This window comes from Dermacentor albipictus, chromosome 5, assembly GCF_038994185.2.
Source record: "Dermacentor albipictus isolate Rhodes 1998 colony chromosome 5, USDA_Dalb.pri_finalv2, whole genome shotgun sequence".
NCBI lineage: Eukaryota > Metazoa > Arthropoda > Arachnida > Ixodida > Ixodidae > Dermacentor > Dermacentor albipictus.
In genome coordinates, this window is record NC_091825.1 from 147,900,767 (window position 1) to 147,918,461 (window position 17,695).

Here is a 17,695-nt window from a genome sequence, read left to right on the forward strand (position 1 = left end):
TTTTGTTTGTCCTCTTTCTAGGCTGATAACACAGCAGATCTTTTTTTTTTTTTCTGCTGAAAGCACATGCGCTGTTCACATTAATTCCAAATGAAAATCGGATCTGGTAGCTATAGCTGGGTTCTTAAATTTTTAGCCACAAAGGAACTTCCGTGCAATTAAACGTCTCTCTGCTTGAAGAAACTTCTAGAGACTTAAAGAAATCGGCCTTACAAGTTGAAGGTCTACTGAAGTGAAACGTAAGATCGACGTGCTTTCCTATCTTCGACACAAGGATGACGCGATTGTTCGTTGACTTATGCAGTTCTGTCTTCGATAACAATGAATTGAACTGGTGGGCTCGATATTTAGTAACAACTGTACATGAAGGCAACAAACACGCAGCGAAGCCAAGGCGATATAGAGAGGGAAACACATTTATTTTCTCCAGGCGCGGAGACCATGTATTGGTGGAGTTGTACAGATCAAGAGTCTTATGTGGTCCACAAGAAGACTTCGCCATATAATATTTCAGGGGAAGCTATTCATACGCTCCAGCAGTGGAGTCAGATTATAAAGGCAGGAACTACGTCCGGTAGTGTATGTTGAGTGTGGGAGCGACCCCGCAGATGACGCTGTATGTTGAGCTAGCGTTGCCAGTGAGAGCAGCAGGGACCCGATTCCGGAAAGGTTTTGCACGTGATATATCATGTGCGTCGTGACATGAAACCAAGGTAAGCATAACAGAAATAACTGATATTTAGCTGCATAATCAACTACACATGATGGTTAAATTTACGATGAGCTTAATGTTAATAATAAAGGAAAGGGGTAACGAAAGTGGAAGGAAAGACAAGTTTGCCTAGGGCGGAGGGCGAACTCGCACCATCCGCGTGACACATGTAATTCGCTACCAGTTAAGTTACGGCGACAGCTCTCGCTTTGTTCCCTTTCTTCTGCGTACACGTACATGTATTTATAACCAAGCCGTGGAAGTGTTAGCCAGTGCCACTCATGGTAATTGAGGTGGATGTGTGATACCCATTAAAACAGTTCATTTCCCTTATGGTTTCCTTGGCGCCGTACAAAGACAATCAATGTCCAATGCATTGCGGCGATTGGATGATTCTTCATTGAGCGTACAGACAATACCGAAACATCATCTCTACAGATCGTCGGCCCAGAAGGCAATGAAAGTAATTTTGTTGCTTTTTTTGAAAACGACCGCCTTCCTGTGACTGCGCGGTGTTGTTAGTTTTATTATGCGCAAATACACCCATGCTCTCCGGCAGGTGCGAGTAGCCAGCGCCTGAGCGATCGGCGGCAGCCATCTTTTATTCCTTTCGGAACGGGGCAGCTTGCGGCTATTAAGAAGAAAATTCAGTTTTGTTCGGCATATTAATGCATCTTTAATGCGTACACGTCACTTTGATGCGGTGAGTTCTCGCGGTTTTGTGACGTCGCGCGACAGGCAGGTGAAGTGGGTGCAGCCCGAAAATTTTTGACCAATAGCCGGGGGCTAATGGCGAAAAGGCGTCGAATCAGAAATACCTATTTCTTTTTTCTGTGAAAGCATACATAATCATTGTGTACACATCGTATCAGATGGGGAGGTATCGCGGTTTTCGTGACGTCGCTTGACAGACAGGTGAATTGAGGGTGGTCGAAAAACGTTTTTGACCAATCATGGAGGGCTGATATCAGAATTGGAATAGAAAACTTTGGAATAGTTTTACGTTATAGCGCCCCTGGAGCGATTGGCGATGCTGGTCTCTAAATAGGTTTTCTGAACTGCGCCGCCGTCTTTTATGCAGTTTCGACGTGGTGTTCAGCAACTGGCTCTACATGTACCTGAGCGACGAGGAATGCTTGCGACTGCTCGAGAAAGAGATCTCCTGGCTCAGGGATGGCGGTCTGCTCTTCCTCAGGGAATCTTGCTTTAAACCATCCGGTAAGTTTAGGAGAGAACAAGAGAAAACTGTAGAGGTTGAAATCACCTAACTCTCCGTCCTCATCCCCCCTCCCCTCCTTCCCCGCCTACCCCCCCCCCCCCAAAAAAAAATTTTTATGGCTACGCCACTGGTTCTCTACAAGCAGATAACATGTCGGCTAATAATTTGTTTATCAATAACGTTAGACTTTGCATGTAAACTTTCATTTACCACATCCAAGTCTTGCCGTTATAACGTGGCGTTATTTCCTAAGCGTTCTAAACATTTCGCGCGACTTCGTTTCCTTTCCTGAAGGTGACGTGAAGCGGACAACCAATCCCACTTTCTACAGGAGGCTGTCCGACTACTACAACATGATCAAGAAGGTCCCCAATGCAGTCGGCAATCCGATTGAGTGCTTCGTCGTGGAGAAGGTGGCCAATGTTAAGGCGTACATCAAGGTTGGTCTCTCGATCGAAGTGCGCTTCCCTTTCGGGCATAGTGAAAGAGGGGTTCAGGGCAGGGCGCGCTGGCTCTCGCTGCAAAAGGCATAATGTTAACTAATAATAATAATAATAATAATAATAATAATAATAATAATAATAATAATAATAATAATAATAATAATGTTTTCCGCATCAAACGCATACAATCGTCGGCGAAATCGACACATATGCAATCGTCACCAAGTGCAAAAGGACAAGGAAGTACACTGACGGTACTCAAGACACGTCGCATCTGGAGTACACGTCATGGCGTACGTTGAGTGTAATTTGCATACGGCGGCGGTGGCGGCGCCTCCTCCTCCTCCTCCTCCTGCTGCGGTTGTTGCGTTAGCAGTTTTTTTTTTGCGCCTTTTTGCTGCGCAAGCCCGCGCAGTAGCTTTATCAGCTATGGCATTCAGGGTCCATATTACGGAACAAGCGCGTGCCAAGTATGATAAAGAACATGGCCCGAACACACACACACGCACGCACGCACGCACGCACGCAAACACACACACACACACACACACACACACACACACACACACACACACACACACACACACACACACACACACACACACACACACAAATGTTGTTACGCTAGCATTAATTGTTATGAAGAAGAGATGCCATACAACCGTGATACATTCTTTCATTTATTTTAAATGTAGGATAATGGGAAACTAGGCCCCTTTATGGTCGGATATATCACGAAATCGCAAATATACGCTACTCAAGCAAGGACATATTAGCGAAAGTCGTCGGTCTTGCCCTTCGCTATGTTCCCATATATATATATATGCGTCGGTTTTCACGGCGAATAAGTGTCACATTTACTGGACAGCGTTCGCATGCGTCTACATCATTTTCTAAAATGAACGGATCGGCCTGCATCGAACCTTTGACAAAAAACAGGATGTTTCAGATATGAAAACGAAAAATGCAGCAGAACATTATCATCTCTTAGGCCAAAACAATGCACATTGCATTATACTAACGAGCAGCTGTCTGCATCGAATATTCCTTCAAATAGGAAAAAAGCATAGTAAAACAAAGAAAAGAATATGTGAAAATGAAAGACGCATATTAAAACTGCAGTACGTTTCCTAGCGCTTGGAAAGTAGCATGGGTAGTGCCCATACTGAAATCTGGCGATATAAATGCAGTTACCAACTACCGGCACATATCTACTGCGCTGCGTCAAGTGTTTGAATGATCCGACTAGCTAAATTTTCGAATAGCATGGAATACGAATATTTGAGGAAAAGAAACCTTCGAATATCAGTTCAGTTCAGTTCAGTTTATTGTCCTTAAAGACCCCCGGAGGGGGTATTACATAAGGGGTGGGTTTAACATAAGTTCCACATTTGGTACACTTCATAAATTATATTCAAAGTGATCAATCACACGCTGTAGGAATGAAGACAGGCAAGTGATGCTAACAATGTCAGCAGGAAGGCCGTTCCAGTCTTTAGCTGCTCGAGGAATGAACGAGGCGGAAAAATGAGTGGTTCGGGCACGTGGCCGTGCGACTTGCTGCGGATGACTGGTGCGGTGAGCTATGCGTGCTGCAGGAACGATGTATGGCGCATGATGAAGGGTACTGAAAAAGAACTTGTGAACTTTTTTTTGTGAACTTTTTTTATTCCTAAACAAAGCGAAATATAGAAGTCGCGTGGAATCCGTTTGGTAAAAGTTTATTTACGTCATTTGATGTGTGTAATGTCCTTCACAACTGAAAGGTGATTCTACCTGATGCACCAATGATAGTAACGAAACAAAAGAACAGCACGGTACTAAAAGCTAAACTAAACGCGCAATTTGTATAGGCGGCGTGAAAGTGAGGCGTTCTTACTGCACGGGAGGAAATTATTGAGCGGAAGTCACCTCTTCCACTCGTTTGCTCAAGGCATGACGCCTCTTGGTAACTGCAGCTCTATACAGAGCAGCAGAATCATTCGAAACAGTCATTACTTAATCAGTCTTTCTCCCTGTAGACTCCGATGACTCTTATTTTTTCTCAAATTATATCAGGAACAACTATTCTAAATCTCGTGAATACAAACCAAAAGAGAGGACTGTTATGATTCGTATTCGAAATTTTCCCCCAATCTTCGGCCACCCCTAATCAGAACCGTCAAAACTTTCTAACCTCTTGGACTTCAATGATAACCATCATGTGTGGCACAGAAATGAGCGAAGCAGTCTGCATCGAACTTTTATTCGAACGGAAAAATTTGGTTAGAAATATTATTATGGAGGCGTATACTGGCCATATGGGATCAGGATACAACAATTCGGCCAATCTGCAGCGAGGACAGACAAACGTAGGTGTTCTCGCCCCCCCCCCCCCCATCGTGTTTTTTCCTGCGCTAGCTACGAAAGCCAACGAGCATTTCACAAGTGATTATTGTTACTTTCGCGAGGGCACTTCGTAACTCATATCGCATTCTGGCTACTGGAATGCATTTTACGGAATGTGCGGCTCTGACCACCGGGGTTCCTGAACCGCGTGAGCGCTTACGTCACGTTATCGTCTATCACTGCAGAGGAACGCGTGACACCTTTGCCACTTCTGTAGTGCTGACAAAGACCGCCCCGTTTCTGTCGCCTGACTTGAAATTTCCCGTCGATAAGTATCACGTACGGCGTCTCGCCATCAGACTCTTAAAAGGAAGGCGAGATAACATCGGCCTGTTGATTGAGGAACTGCGCGGTCGTATGTATGTGACCTTCAGCTTCTCGATCGAGGAGTCACTGCACGATGTGTATTTACGCTCGTGGATTAAGACAGGTATCGTCAGCGCCGGAGATAGCTCCGGAGCATCCCGTCACCACCTCGCTTGACCGAAAGATTGCGTCGGCCACATATGATAACGATAATACGCTGCATTTCGCTTATCCATTTTGCCGAGTAGCGCTTTGTTGGTTGTAACAATGGCCCGGAATGTTTTTTTTTTTTTTCCTGTTTTGGCCTTTGGAGAAAGGACGTGGCGAGAGCAAGGGGGGCGGTGGAGTTATCCATGAACTCGCGCACAGCGTCGTGTGCGCACGAAAAGGGGCGACTAAGCTTTGGAAACCTGGCGGACCAGCTGTGCCTTCCCTGCCTCATACTCCACTTGTCTGCCTTAGTTTATCTGGGCTGACAGCGGCGGCTTTCCCACAGCCAATCGCAGCTATCCTCGTACTTGCGGATCTAACTTGCCAAGTTTGTTCTGCGGGCCGGAGGTTGAGAAATTGCTCGTCGCTGCCGCTTTTCGTCCACCGCACAGGCGCCGCCGACCTAACACTCCTATCTCGTCGCCTGGACGGCGAGCCAGTTTCGGAAAGCTCCGCTCTGCCGTCGCCGGCGCGTCGTCAAGGTGATTCATTCGCTTGACGCTTGCTTTGCTCGGATCTCAGTTGCGCACATTTCTCGTTTGCTGCCGCCCTTTCCTGTTATGACTGTTTTGCATTCGCGAGTGCAGACTGCTGGAATTGTGTGCAGTGAAGCCCACTGTTTGAGTAGGCTATACGCAGTCGGCCACATAGACGCCTTTCTTGACGACCACGACGACCCACAGTTGCTCTTCACATCTCTTATTTTTCTTGTCAGTTCATCTGAAGGACAACATGTAAGCTGGTTATGAGCTGATTTTCGCCTACTGCCAGTACGACGTCGAAGAGTTTCTTTTTTTTTTTTTAAAGCAATAATCGGCGTGGCCGCATCACCTACCTTATGTGTTTGCGGCTGTGTAAACAGGGGTACCTTCCATTACCTCAAGAGCGTTCTTAATTACCTCAAATTTACTTCAGGCACTCCTATCTGAATACGTGCGGATGAAGAAACAGTTTTTTGTAGGCGTCCACTGCACCGATATTGATGAAGCTTGCTGCATATCTAGAAATAAAATTCGACATCTACCTGTTGCAGGACGCCGATCGTTGAGGTCATGTATATTTTACAAAAAAATTTTGAAAATCGTAATATTAAAAGAAAAACATGGAAGAATGACTTTCAAAACATGTAACAAAGCAATAGAAACACGAAATCACAATTCCGTGAACACCACCTACTGAAACATATTAAGCGGACAAAATTGGTGTATCGTACACCGTTCTAAAAGGTACCGCTAATTTGTGATTAAGGCTTTCGCAAACCACTTGTAAGCATTACAACAAATTCAAGTAGGCTGTAAACCTAAAAAGCACATTTGTTTGTTTTAGATTCTGTAACAGATGCAGCTTTCAAAACTTCAATGTCTGTTTTTGGTACAGGTCTACAGATTTGTAAAGTTTGCGCTTCAGTTTCTTCGCTAACTTATAATTATTCGCCGTAGTTCTGAAATATTCTAAGCCATAATCAAAATTTTGCTTCCTGCGGTCTGTGTCGAAATCCAAGTTCTCTTAGATGCAAAAGATTTAGGTGCATAAATCAGCTCAACGGTTTATGAGAGTATTTCTGACAATGACGATCATGATTGATTGTTTGTGCACATTCTTTTCTTTTATTGCGATAGCAATTATACGGACACTCCAGGCGTATTTCTGCCGTCGGCGTCGCCGTCGCCGTAGCGTTCTGTATGAGTGAAAGCTTGCGAGGGTGAGCCGGCGAACGTGGTTCAATCTCGCGTGTGCGAGCGAGGAACGCGGCCCGGATGCGTGCCCTCTCCTATCGCGCGCGAGGCAGGGGCGGTCAGGCGAGGGAGGAGGGGCGTTCTTCTCCGGCGGCTGCTAGAGTGCCTCGATGTCCTCCTCGCCCGCCGCTCCGTACAGTGGAGACAACCGCGGCGTCTTATACGGCGTTGGCCACACGAATCGCGGACGCCGTAGGGACGCGTTGCCGGCGCTCGTGTGTCTTGAAAGCAACCTGCGACGTGGCCAAAGTGCACGCCCGCGCGGGCCTCATCTTCAAAGCGATCTGCGATGTTTGCAGAGCGCGCGTAGTGCCGGTAGCTTCGTATGCGCTGTGCTTTCGACGTTTCGTTCGCGTTAAAGCGAGAGATGCATGAAGGTCGTTTCGCTTGCTGCTGCCGCGATCCCTCACTCCAGAATTCTGACAGCGAGTTTCAGCGCTCATCGAGCGAGATGTGTTCATGCTTACCTGTGCGCGCGTGAAACCGTGCTGATTAATTTAGTTAAAACACGTTGGCGGCCTAGTTGGTTTGTATCCATAATAGAATGTGTGAGTGCGACTGAATAAAGACGTAGAAAGAAGCAGACACACAAAGACAGCGCTGTCTTTGTGTGTGTTTCTTTCTACGTCCTCGTTGAGTCATTCTTACACATTCTATCATTGTTAATTTAGTTAGTAAGCGAATGTTTACAAGTTTATACGGCCGATAAAACTACTATCCTTACTTCGCATAGCTATCTACTAATTTGCTATCACAATCGGTGCTTCGCCTTTAGGGGGGAATTGCGAATTTTTTAGATTTGTCGAAAATCTGTAACAAACACCAAGTTTTCAACACAACACAAAAAACAAATTTTGTAAACTGTATGTGTATCAAGGAGCCTAAAGCTGGGAAACCATGGTATACTAGTTTACAGCTTAAGCAAGGTCATCACATTGTTCTGGTGAGCGTTGCAAATGTCCCGTTAACAGGATATTCATTTAATGAAATGTTTTAATGAAATGTACAACAAACTGTAAACATGATACTTCAATTCTCTCTTTTTAATTTTCCTATATTTAGCAGAATTCGTTGGTGTGAGTCGAAATATGCCGTCAGTAGCCCGTAGATTTTGTGTTCTCTCAGAAAAGAAGCGATCCACACGACGATCAGTTCAGTGGATGCTGAACTTCAGTTACACCGAGCATTTTCAATCGCGATCAAGCCCGATCCGGATCGAATTTTCGGATCGTGATTGGCTCCCATACGGTGCTTGCACTTAGGAGTTAACCGCGCTGGATAAGTTTATTCCGAATCACTGACTCGATAGCGACCGAAAGTACCCCGTGGGACCCCGGTATAAGACTATTACTCCGTTTTTATGAACTCAAATAGATGAACTGAAACACATGTGACTCACAGAAATACTATCTTTGGCCACCGAAGTTTTGATTTGAAAGAATTTGCGGCATTTCAAACAAAAAGTGAGGTTCTACCGATTGTGTAATGCAGTTTGCTTTTCATTTTTTATCAATATATCTAAAAAAATATTATTTGCCGATAATTTAAAAAACTTCAGACAAATGATACACAAGCCCTATAGGCTCTATGCTTCCCTGGTCACAACTGGGTGAAAGGGTGAAAAGCAAACTGTAAGCTTATGCATTGTGGAATAATCCGCTCTGGACGAATATAGTTTACAGAAGTTCGATATATAATTTTTGAACGCGAAGGGAATAAATTTGCTACTTTCTGCTTCTCTTCTTTTACGTAATTTTCTGCGATATCCGCAAAATAGTATTGAAGTACTAGTAAGTCTGCTTCCAACTATCACCATAATTAAACTTTTTTCTTCTAAGTGCAACACATTTCATACAAATCGTTTCAGAGGTTACTCAATGATGGCATGAATAAAGGGAAAATCAGACATCCACCCGTTCGTAGCAATTGCTACAAAGGAAACCCATACGGGTTGCTCGAAAGTAAAGCCTCAGGGTTGAAGAAAAATTCTTCCTGGTCTGGGACTCGAACCCGGGACCACCGCCTTTTCGGGGCAGCCGCACTACCATCTGAGCTAACCAGGCGGCTAGCAGATGGCAGGGCGAAGTCAAATTTGTCGACAACACGAAGCAAAGGCAAGAGTTTGACGTAGTAGTTCTGCGGAAACCCGCAAGGTGGAGAGAATGAATAAAGAGAAAATCAGACAACCACCCCAACGGGTGGATGTCTGATTGCGGGTTTCCTCAGAACTACTACGTCAATGGTGGCTTATCTGTGCGTTTTGAATGGATACTTGTATTTTTAAATATCAGAGCTGTCCCCGTGCTGAATACTTCTTCGCTGGTCTTTCGCCTCCTGGAAACCGCCATGCTTTTCCGTAGCAGTGGTATGCTTGAGGTATCATGCACGCTACCTCTCGGTGAAAGCGTATCTGTACGCCTGGTATCTTGTACCCGCAGCACAAGCAGAACCCGTGTCAGGTGTGCTTCCTGGCCAAGAAGATGCGCACCGACGCCGTGAAGGACTTCCACAGCTTCCAGGAGTTCCTGGACCAGCGGCAGTACTCGCGCAACGGAGTGCGCCTCTACGAGTGGATTTTCGGGAACACCTTCGTCAGCACGGGCGGACTATCCACCACTGAGGTAAACTGGACTCGGCTCGGTTTTGTACAGCTGGAAAATGCGCATTACGTTTCACGATGACCTGGCTTCGGAGCCGAAGCTTATGGGCGGGATCGGGCGCTCCGGCGTTCGAGCCACAACAGGCGGTGTTCTGACGCGGAGGGACACGTGAATATTGACGGCAAAAAAAGACTGCAGCATATAAAAAGGGTCGAGTTATGAGCCAATTGCCAAGCTCCCTGTTCGCCACCTTCTACATTCGACATGGTCAGACTCTAATGAAAGCTCTCTATGACGGACACAAGGTGGCATCAAAGGGGTGAAGGGATCCGCACCAAAACAAATATTTGTTTATTTACCTTCAGGGCATTTAGGCATTAGAGAGGGGAATGGGTTACACAAGACATCGAGAGAAAATATGGCAAGAGCTTATACACAACGTTCTTAAATTATACAATGTTAGCTGAAAGTTTGTTAAAAACAGCAATACAGCATGGCATAATATAAGTAAGATAAAAACAACCAACGTGAGTTCGTACGAATGCTTGCTATTATATAGCATATTAGCTAGCGCTTTTCGAAAATTTTCATTGTTATTAATGGAAACACTATCAGAGGGAAGTTCATTGCATTACTTCAACGTGCGTGGCAAATATAAGCGTAAAAAACGTGTCGTCTTACATGCAAAAGTTCTTACAACTGATGATCAGTACGGTGACACAAGTAATATGGCCGCTACAGGAATTTCGGACGAAGAGTAGGGTGGCGATATAGCTTATGAAAAAAGGAAAGGCGAGAAATCATTCGGCGTGTTGCCAGAGGCTGAAGACACGGATTTGATTTCATTGAACATAACCAAGGAGGCGCGGATAATGGGCGTTCACTTCACTCAAATTTGTGAGCGCGGAAGTGTGAGGTACCTGGAGAGAGCGCTGGTCTATGCTTTTCGTGAAATGCGCAGTGGCATTTGCTTCGGAATTTGTGTGCTGGAAGCCGAAGATTTAGAATCTCTTTGCCACGATAACGTCTGCCACTACACCGACGTCAGCCAGGCAGCTTTTCGTTTTCTTTTTTGTCATCGCTGCGGTTCGTCTACATAGAGCTTTTCAAGTGTTGTCGAAGCACAAAGCATGGCTGCGTATAGCCGGACAAAAGACAAGCGTCCCAGAAAATGACGCGTCGCGGGGCTAGAACTTCGCTTACGCAAGCGTTTTCGAAAGTAAAAGTTTAAGACACTTGATTTTTTTTTTCAGCAACACGGGCCATATAACAGGCCCGCACGTGGTACCACGCCTACGCGGCACCACAAAAAGTAGTGCGTTATGGTGTTCTCAGTGGACCAGCTCACACGGAAGTGTAAACGCTTCGAACTCATTCTCTGGCGTGCTTTTCGATAAATTGTATCCTTCCAGTTCCTAAATGCAGAATCACGAAAGAAAAATCGGCATGTTTACATAGTAAGCTGCAACCAGAAAGACAGGCCTGAACCCGGTGCCCTCAGATACATGACATCAAAACTTTCTCATGTTCTCTCAGTGGGGCGTGAAGAAGGCCGGTGTCAAGGATGGCGACCGCATCTTGGACGTCGGCTGCGGCGTCGGAGGCCACGACTTCTACATGGCCGAGGTAAGGGGCCGATACATGTCACGCCATACATCTTCCTAGATCGACCGTTTCTTTGTTATCGTTAATTGATAATGCAATATTGCGTATCGCCCGACCACCTGATTTCTTCTTTTTTTATGTCGAGGTGTATTTCATTCATTATGCCACTATTAATTCTACAGAATTTTGCAATGCTACGAAGCATTACAACGCTTCCTGGCATTGCAAAACGAGATCTCACGCGCCCCAGAGGCTGCTTCCACATTCGTGCACCTTTCTTCACGTTGGCTTTCGCTTGGCTTCTGGGGCCGAATTCACATAGCTTTTCGTTCGTAAGTTACGTTTGCCTTTGGCCCGCCGCCTTCGCTAATGACATGTCCAGCTTCAGCATTGGCTGGAAACTGATTTTACGACCAATCATATAGCGTAAGAGCTTTTTGTAGATACGGGCCCTGATTTCTGCATTCGAATACCTCTGAAACGAAGAAATTCTCTCCTTGGGCAACGGGCTAAACCGATATGAATAAAATTTAATGATTGCATTCAACAATATAGCGCAAGCAAAACAGTAAAAAGGGCAAGACATTTAAAGATGACAACGCAGGAAGCTTGCCGCAGCCTGCAACGTGGCGTTTCAAGAAGAGGCTGGCTGACGATTAAAGCTTGGTCAAGCTGCAGCTGAAGCCTGTGTAGGCGATTAAAATGTGCATGTGTTGTGATTTACTCGTGGTTCTGCGTGGGGAAAAGCGGCTGTTAGAGTAGTGAAATGTTCAAATCGAATACTGAATATTTTTCTTTTATAATTACGGAGAAAGAAACGCGCAGAAGAAGGCAGTAAAGAAAAAAAAGCTGGCGCTTATTTCTTTAATACGTATGCAATGCTATATGAAAGTCAGTTACGCTGTGCAGCTTATAACGGTGTCAAATGTAAAATGTCGCCACAGTTCCTCGTTGGATTACAACGGGCAGTTGCAGCGGACGGTGGGCTATAACCATGTGTTCTTTTCATGACAGGGGCAGCGCAATAATTGTTGTCAAGCAGCATATTTGGCTAATATCGAAGGGTTTGATTTGCAACTGAAGGATTCTACTCGTATTCAAAATTTTTAATATGTTCAGTCACCCATTGTTCTTAAATTTAGAAACAAAGGCTGGCTTCACCCTAATCAATGCATCGCTGGCAGCGTGTATTGTAACTACGGCATTGGAGGTGTGGCATTGGCTCGCACGCCACCGCTGCGTCGCTTATCGACAGTGGCGCAAGAGAGAGAAAGAGAGAGGGAGGGAAAGAGAGAGAGAAATAGAATCTAACAGAAGAATCATTACAAGGTTACGCCCCTAGCATGACTCCGGTTTTTCTATTCAAAGTCATGCGAAACGCAATAATCTTCTCATTTCATGGAACCCTTGAACCAAATTGATTAAATTGTGTCTAAAAAATAAAACTGCAGTCACAGATGGCCTGAGCATTTTGGTATTGCTCTCGAATGAAATAAGTGAAATCCCTTGCTTACTTAACACTTATCCGTCCCAAATTAGAATATGCATGCCCGATTTGGGACCCTCATCAAAATAACCTTTCCACTACTCTCGAATCTGTACAAAATCGCTCAGCTCGTTTCATTTTCTCAGCCTATTCCTATCATGTAAGTGTAACTGAACTAAAACGTAATGCTCATCTCACAACTTTAGCAAACCACCGAAAATTTTCCAGATTGTGTCTGTTTCATAAATTCTTTTATCATCCATCTCTGAACTCCATTATCAGCCCCGCACGTCGCATTTCCAATCGCACAAACCACGGGAAGACCGTCTACCCTGCCCCTGTCCGCACTTCTGCGCATCTGTCATTTTTCGTCCATACAGCAAGGGACTGGAATGACCTGCCTAACGCCATCGTTGATCAGATCGACTCATCGTCATTCAGATCGTCCATAGAAGCAATGTACTGCTGAAATTCCACCCCCTCATGTAATACCCCTTCAATGGGGCCTTTGAGGTACTAATAAATAAAAAAATAATTAATATCTTCAAATGAGCCTAATTCGCTAAATCCAAGGACAATGAAACAAAAGACTTAGAGCTAAGTAACTTTACAAGAAAAACAGTCATACGCTATACGTGTTGTGAACACTACGACACTTGAATCCCGCAATACACGATTACGCTTAAACGCAACAAATTTCAATTGAATCGTTTCAGCGGTCGCCGTTAGGGAATATCCGCATTTCACGTATATTTAAAAAGCCAAGCCGGAGCTCGGTCCGATCGTCTGCCTAGTTAAAACGTAAAAAATAATATGGTAAAAAAAGTTACAGTAGATTACAGAACACGAGACGAGGGTACCAACATTCGTTGGGCACCCGCAGGAACAATTAAATTAATGGCAACAAACTTAATTTAAAACCCAACGCTTCTTTTTGGGTACTTCGCTTAAACGGAAGTGGAACCGAAAATGCACCTACGTCATCGGCCGCCATACTTCATATGAAACAAGGGTAGGTCGACAAATTTGTTAACCGCGTGGTGAAGTAAATGCACCATAGCGGTACGTGCTGCCCGTGCCAGCAAGCAGCAGCAGCAGCCTTCGGTGCCAACGGCGCATTACACCGACGCAGCGATGCCCTCTTCTCTCACTTGGCGCGCTATACTGCGGCAGCAGGTGTTCCATTTCGCCCGCTCGGCTCCATCGAGGCGCGCTCGTGACGTGGCGTCGCAGCCAATGGGAATTTAGGTGCCGTTTCGCTGCTACAGACGCCGGACGCCGACTTTTTCGCTCCATGAACACTTTGACGCTTTCGCGTCAATAGTCAATAAAATCCAATCAATCAGCCAGTTGCGCTGTTGTGGCAATAGCGGCTGCTCTGCAGCGTTCACGTTGGCTATTTATCGCGTCTTTTGGCGCATCGTGATGGCGACATTCAAAAAGCGAGAACGCATGAACAAATGCCTTCTGCGACATAGAAGATGTGCTAGTCCAAAGCATAGTACAATAACATATTTTTTTCGCCGCAATGGAATTAAAACACTCGACGCTTTTGAATTTAAGCGATTTTTCGTGATTTTTGCGTCCTTCGCATAAACGAAACTTCTGATAAACTGAACCATTTTTTTCTTTCCCTTCGAGTTCCGTTTAAGCGGAGTGTACTGTATTCGAATAATTAGTTTGTTCACTTTACTGAAGCCTCGTCTGTCGCCGCCGTTGTTACTAATGCAGAAGTACGACGTGCGGATCGTGGCAGTGGACCTTTCCGTCAACATGATGTCTATAGCGCTCGAACACTTCGCCCAGAGGCCCCACCTCGCAGACAAGGTAAGAGCTCATCGCATGCATCACCATGAATCGGCAGGACATTCGCTTTCCATCATTATGCAAATCATGGACGTGCGTATTATAACATTTAACAAAGCGGAGATGTAGTACACCGTAGATACCGAGGAACATGTATTTATCTAATAGAGGTGTTGTCTTCGGGTTGCTCAGGTTAACATTAGGTTTGCTGGCGATTCTGAACAAACTCTACAATAGACTTAGATTACGATAGGCCGTCTGTCAGCTCGCCAACACTTTTCAACCCTGTCGCGCTTACATGCGAATTAGCCATTAGCTTGATTGTCTGCGCAAACAAATGAAAAAAAGAAAACAAGGTCACACTGACAGGACGAGCACATGTTCCGTCAACTTGTGGTTAGGGTTCTTTCGCGAAATCCTGCTAACAAATATGCGCCAACTAGACCCAGATGCATTTTTGTTAATAAGCTGTTCTTATGTCCTTATGATAGTGACAGATTGAAATCATGTCTTACATGCCAACACAGCGTGTGTGTGCGCGTGTGTGCGTGTTCGTTGAAGAACTGAGCGGTAAAATGGGAAGACTATTTATTTCTCCAGCACACTAATGTGCCAGAAGACTATTCTCTAAGTTTTCAGATATTCGATCTCGCAACACGATGTATTCGTTCATCACGAAAAAAAAAAAAAATCAGGAAGCCTACTTTATGCCTTACGACACAGCCATACTCGGAACACCAAAGCATCTCGTGACAGATTTGAACATCTCCAAGCCGCTACTACTGTAAGCGTTCCGGTAAACGGATGCTGCTTTGAGCATTCACAGGCTTTCGAACAGCGAAAGTACCACATGGGTCCAGTGCAACTAAGGCAGATCAAATCACGCGTGAAATGGTAACGAACGCTTTGACAAAGGTTGGAAAGGTTTCGCGGCTTGTCAGGCACTTGTCGACCTTTACATCAATCTCCTTGACAATTGTTCATTTTGAACTTGAACTATGTATACGTCCTCATTAGCTTACGTCTGAATGACATCAAACGCCATGGCAGTCCTGAAGTCGCGTACAAGTCTTGAAACGTCTTGGCTAGGTCTTTAGGCTTACCTCTAGGAAGCTTCAAACGCTAGCCGCCTTGTAGACGTCAACATAAGACTTGTTTATACTATAGGTTTTGCTCGAGGCTTATGTGTTCAATACACCAAGCGTTTAGAGGTGTGCGAATATTCGAAACTTTCCAATAACCAGTCGAATAGTGTCCTGTGTAGTTTATGTAGTTTCCTATGTATAGCCTGTAATCTATGGCTACATTAAGCAACGTAACCCGTGCCACTACGCAAGTTCTCGTTTTATGTCTATACTACCCTCAGGGGATGAACATTTACCGTACTTTAGCCCCAATTTTATGTTTAATTGGGCGCAGTTGACGTTTTGAAATATCCGAAGAGCATTAAAAAAAATATTCTCATTTACGAATAGTGTTCTATTCGATTCGGTCTTTGAAGTGAATAGTCGCGTCAGCACACGCCGACTACCGGTCAGCTTGTGCTTCCCGTGATGCATTATATTAGCTGCCCTAGCTAACGTTAGCCAAGCTATTAATGAAAAAAGCACGGTGCTATTATACGATAATAAGACTTGGACCTACGGTGTTCGCGGTCGTCAGAGGTCTGATGACCGCGAACACCGTAGCTCTTATAGCCAAATCTTGCACCGTTCTTTTTCTGCCTCTTTTAACAGCTTCGCTAACGTTAGCTGGGATACCCTTTATAGGAGTACCGGATGATGTATCCGAAACCAGCAGCACCGGTGGCGTGACCTTGCGACGCTGCGATCAACCATAACGATGCATATTGAAAGCGAAACCAAATTTAATGAGAACTGATAAATCTACAAGCTGCACAAACACGAAGCACTTTTAATTATATGGCAGCAAGCAATCGTGTACAATAGTTTCTCCGTACGCTCGCAAGATATGTAATGATCGGGAAAGCAGCAATGCTTCCTGCTGTGGAATAAATTGAAAGAGCGGAACAAAAGACGTGGACAAGATATGGTGGAACCCTGCGGGTCCATTCTTTCAGTGGAATTACGACAGGGTGAGCAAGTCCGAGTATGCGGCAACCTTACACTGATGGGACTTGCATCCCATACTATTTTCGACTCTGACAAATATGCTAAATTTCTCATTTTGATTGAGTTCTCGAATCGGATACCCTTCGAACTGTAAAATCCTATTCGATATTCCGTATATTCGCACACATTTTCGGTCGGCTGTAAGCTTCTCAGTCGAATAGACTTCCAAATAACGTTGCGTATACTGAAGGAAATAATGTTTTGCACCGCCTTTCATCTGCAAGGTTTCTGTTTAGGTTTACAGAAGCAGTAACATTTTGTGTATTCAATTCGATATTCGGAAATCGTACTTAACCCTTATAACTGGCAGTTCAGCAATATTGTTGACAACGCCCCCCCCCCCCCGCCCCCCCCTCCCGCCAAAGAAGAGACATGTGAAAAAGCTATAAAAATCCAAGTATTGGTCTGTGCCTTTAAATTTACCTTTATTTATCTATCTACTCAACAATGGTACTCATAAATAAAGTAGGTTGTGAGCAGCAGCAGACGTTTTGCTGACAGAACCCGCTCTGCTCTCAGCACAGGCGGTGGTCATATTCTCGCCACTGCAGAAGTGGTTGCCTTTGTTTAAGCGAGCTCTTACTTTTTTATCTCCATAGAGGCACCTCTCAAGAACGCACAGTGACCTCGTCAAAGCAAGTACCAAACGCCAGTCTCGAACCAAATACATATATCTTTAACCGGTAGCTAAACAAAAATTTGACCTGCATGATAAGCAAATTATAGGCCAAGTCTTCCGTATCCTGCCAGTTAAACCAATTAATTTCGTAATTTTGCACTATTCAACCGCCTCTTATTTTTTTATCTGATTCCTTGCTATCGCACAACAGATCCAGTTCAAGATGTCCGACGTCACGAAAGCGGAGTTCCCCGAAGCCAGCTTCGACCTCATCTACAGCAGAGACGCCCTTCTCCACATCGCCGACAAGGACACGCTTTTTGCGCTCTTCCACGTGAGTGACGCGCTGCTTGGCCGCTCCGCGGTGCCACCAGCACTTCGGCGGTAAATTTGGGGCCGGACACCACCAGTAGGGTTTACTTGAGTCGACCAC

At 45.0% G+C, this 17,695-nt stretch overlaps 1 protein-coding gene across 2 annotated transcripts in view; it reads left to right on the forward strand.

Annotated features, from left to right (window-relative positions):
* LOC135906226 (uncharacterized) overlaps positions 1 to 17,695 on the forward strand; it is a 34,555-nt gene that overhangs the window by 9,863 nt on the left and 6,997 nt on the right. The window contains exons 4-10 of one of the 2 annotated variants that reach the window (XM_065437511.2): positions 1,794 to 1,930; positions 2,226 to 2,371; positions 9,453 to 9,635; positions 11,151 to 11,240; positions 14,437 to 14,532; positions 17,243 to 17,278; positions 17,474 to 17,596. In XM_065437511.2, the coding sequence (XP_065293583.1) occupies positions 1,794 to 1,930; positions 2,226 to 2,371; positions 9,453 to 9,635; positions 11,151 to 11,240; positions 14,437 to 14,532; positions 17,243 to 17,278; positions 17,474 to 17,596 (811 nt within the window). The remainder of the gene's footprint in view (positions 1 to 1,793; positions 1,931 to 2,225; positions 2,372 to 9,452; positions 9,636 to 11,150; positions 11,241 to 14,436; positions 14,533 to 17,242; positions 17,279 to 17,473; positions 17,597 to 17,695) is intronic. The other variant, XM_065437512.2, reaches the window with a different exon arrangement.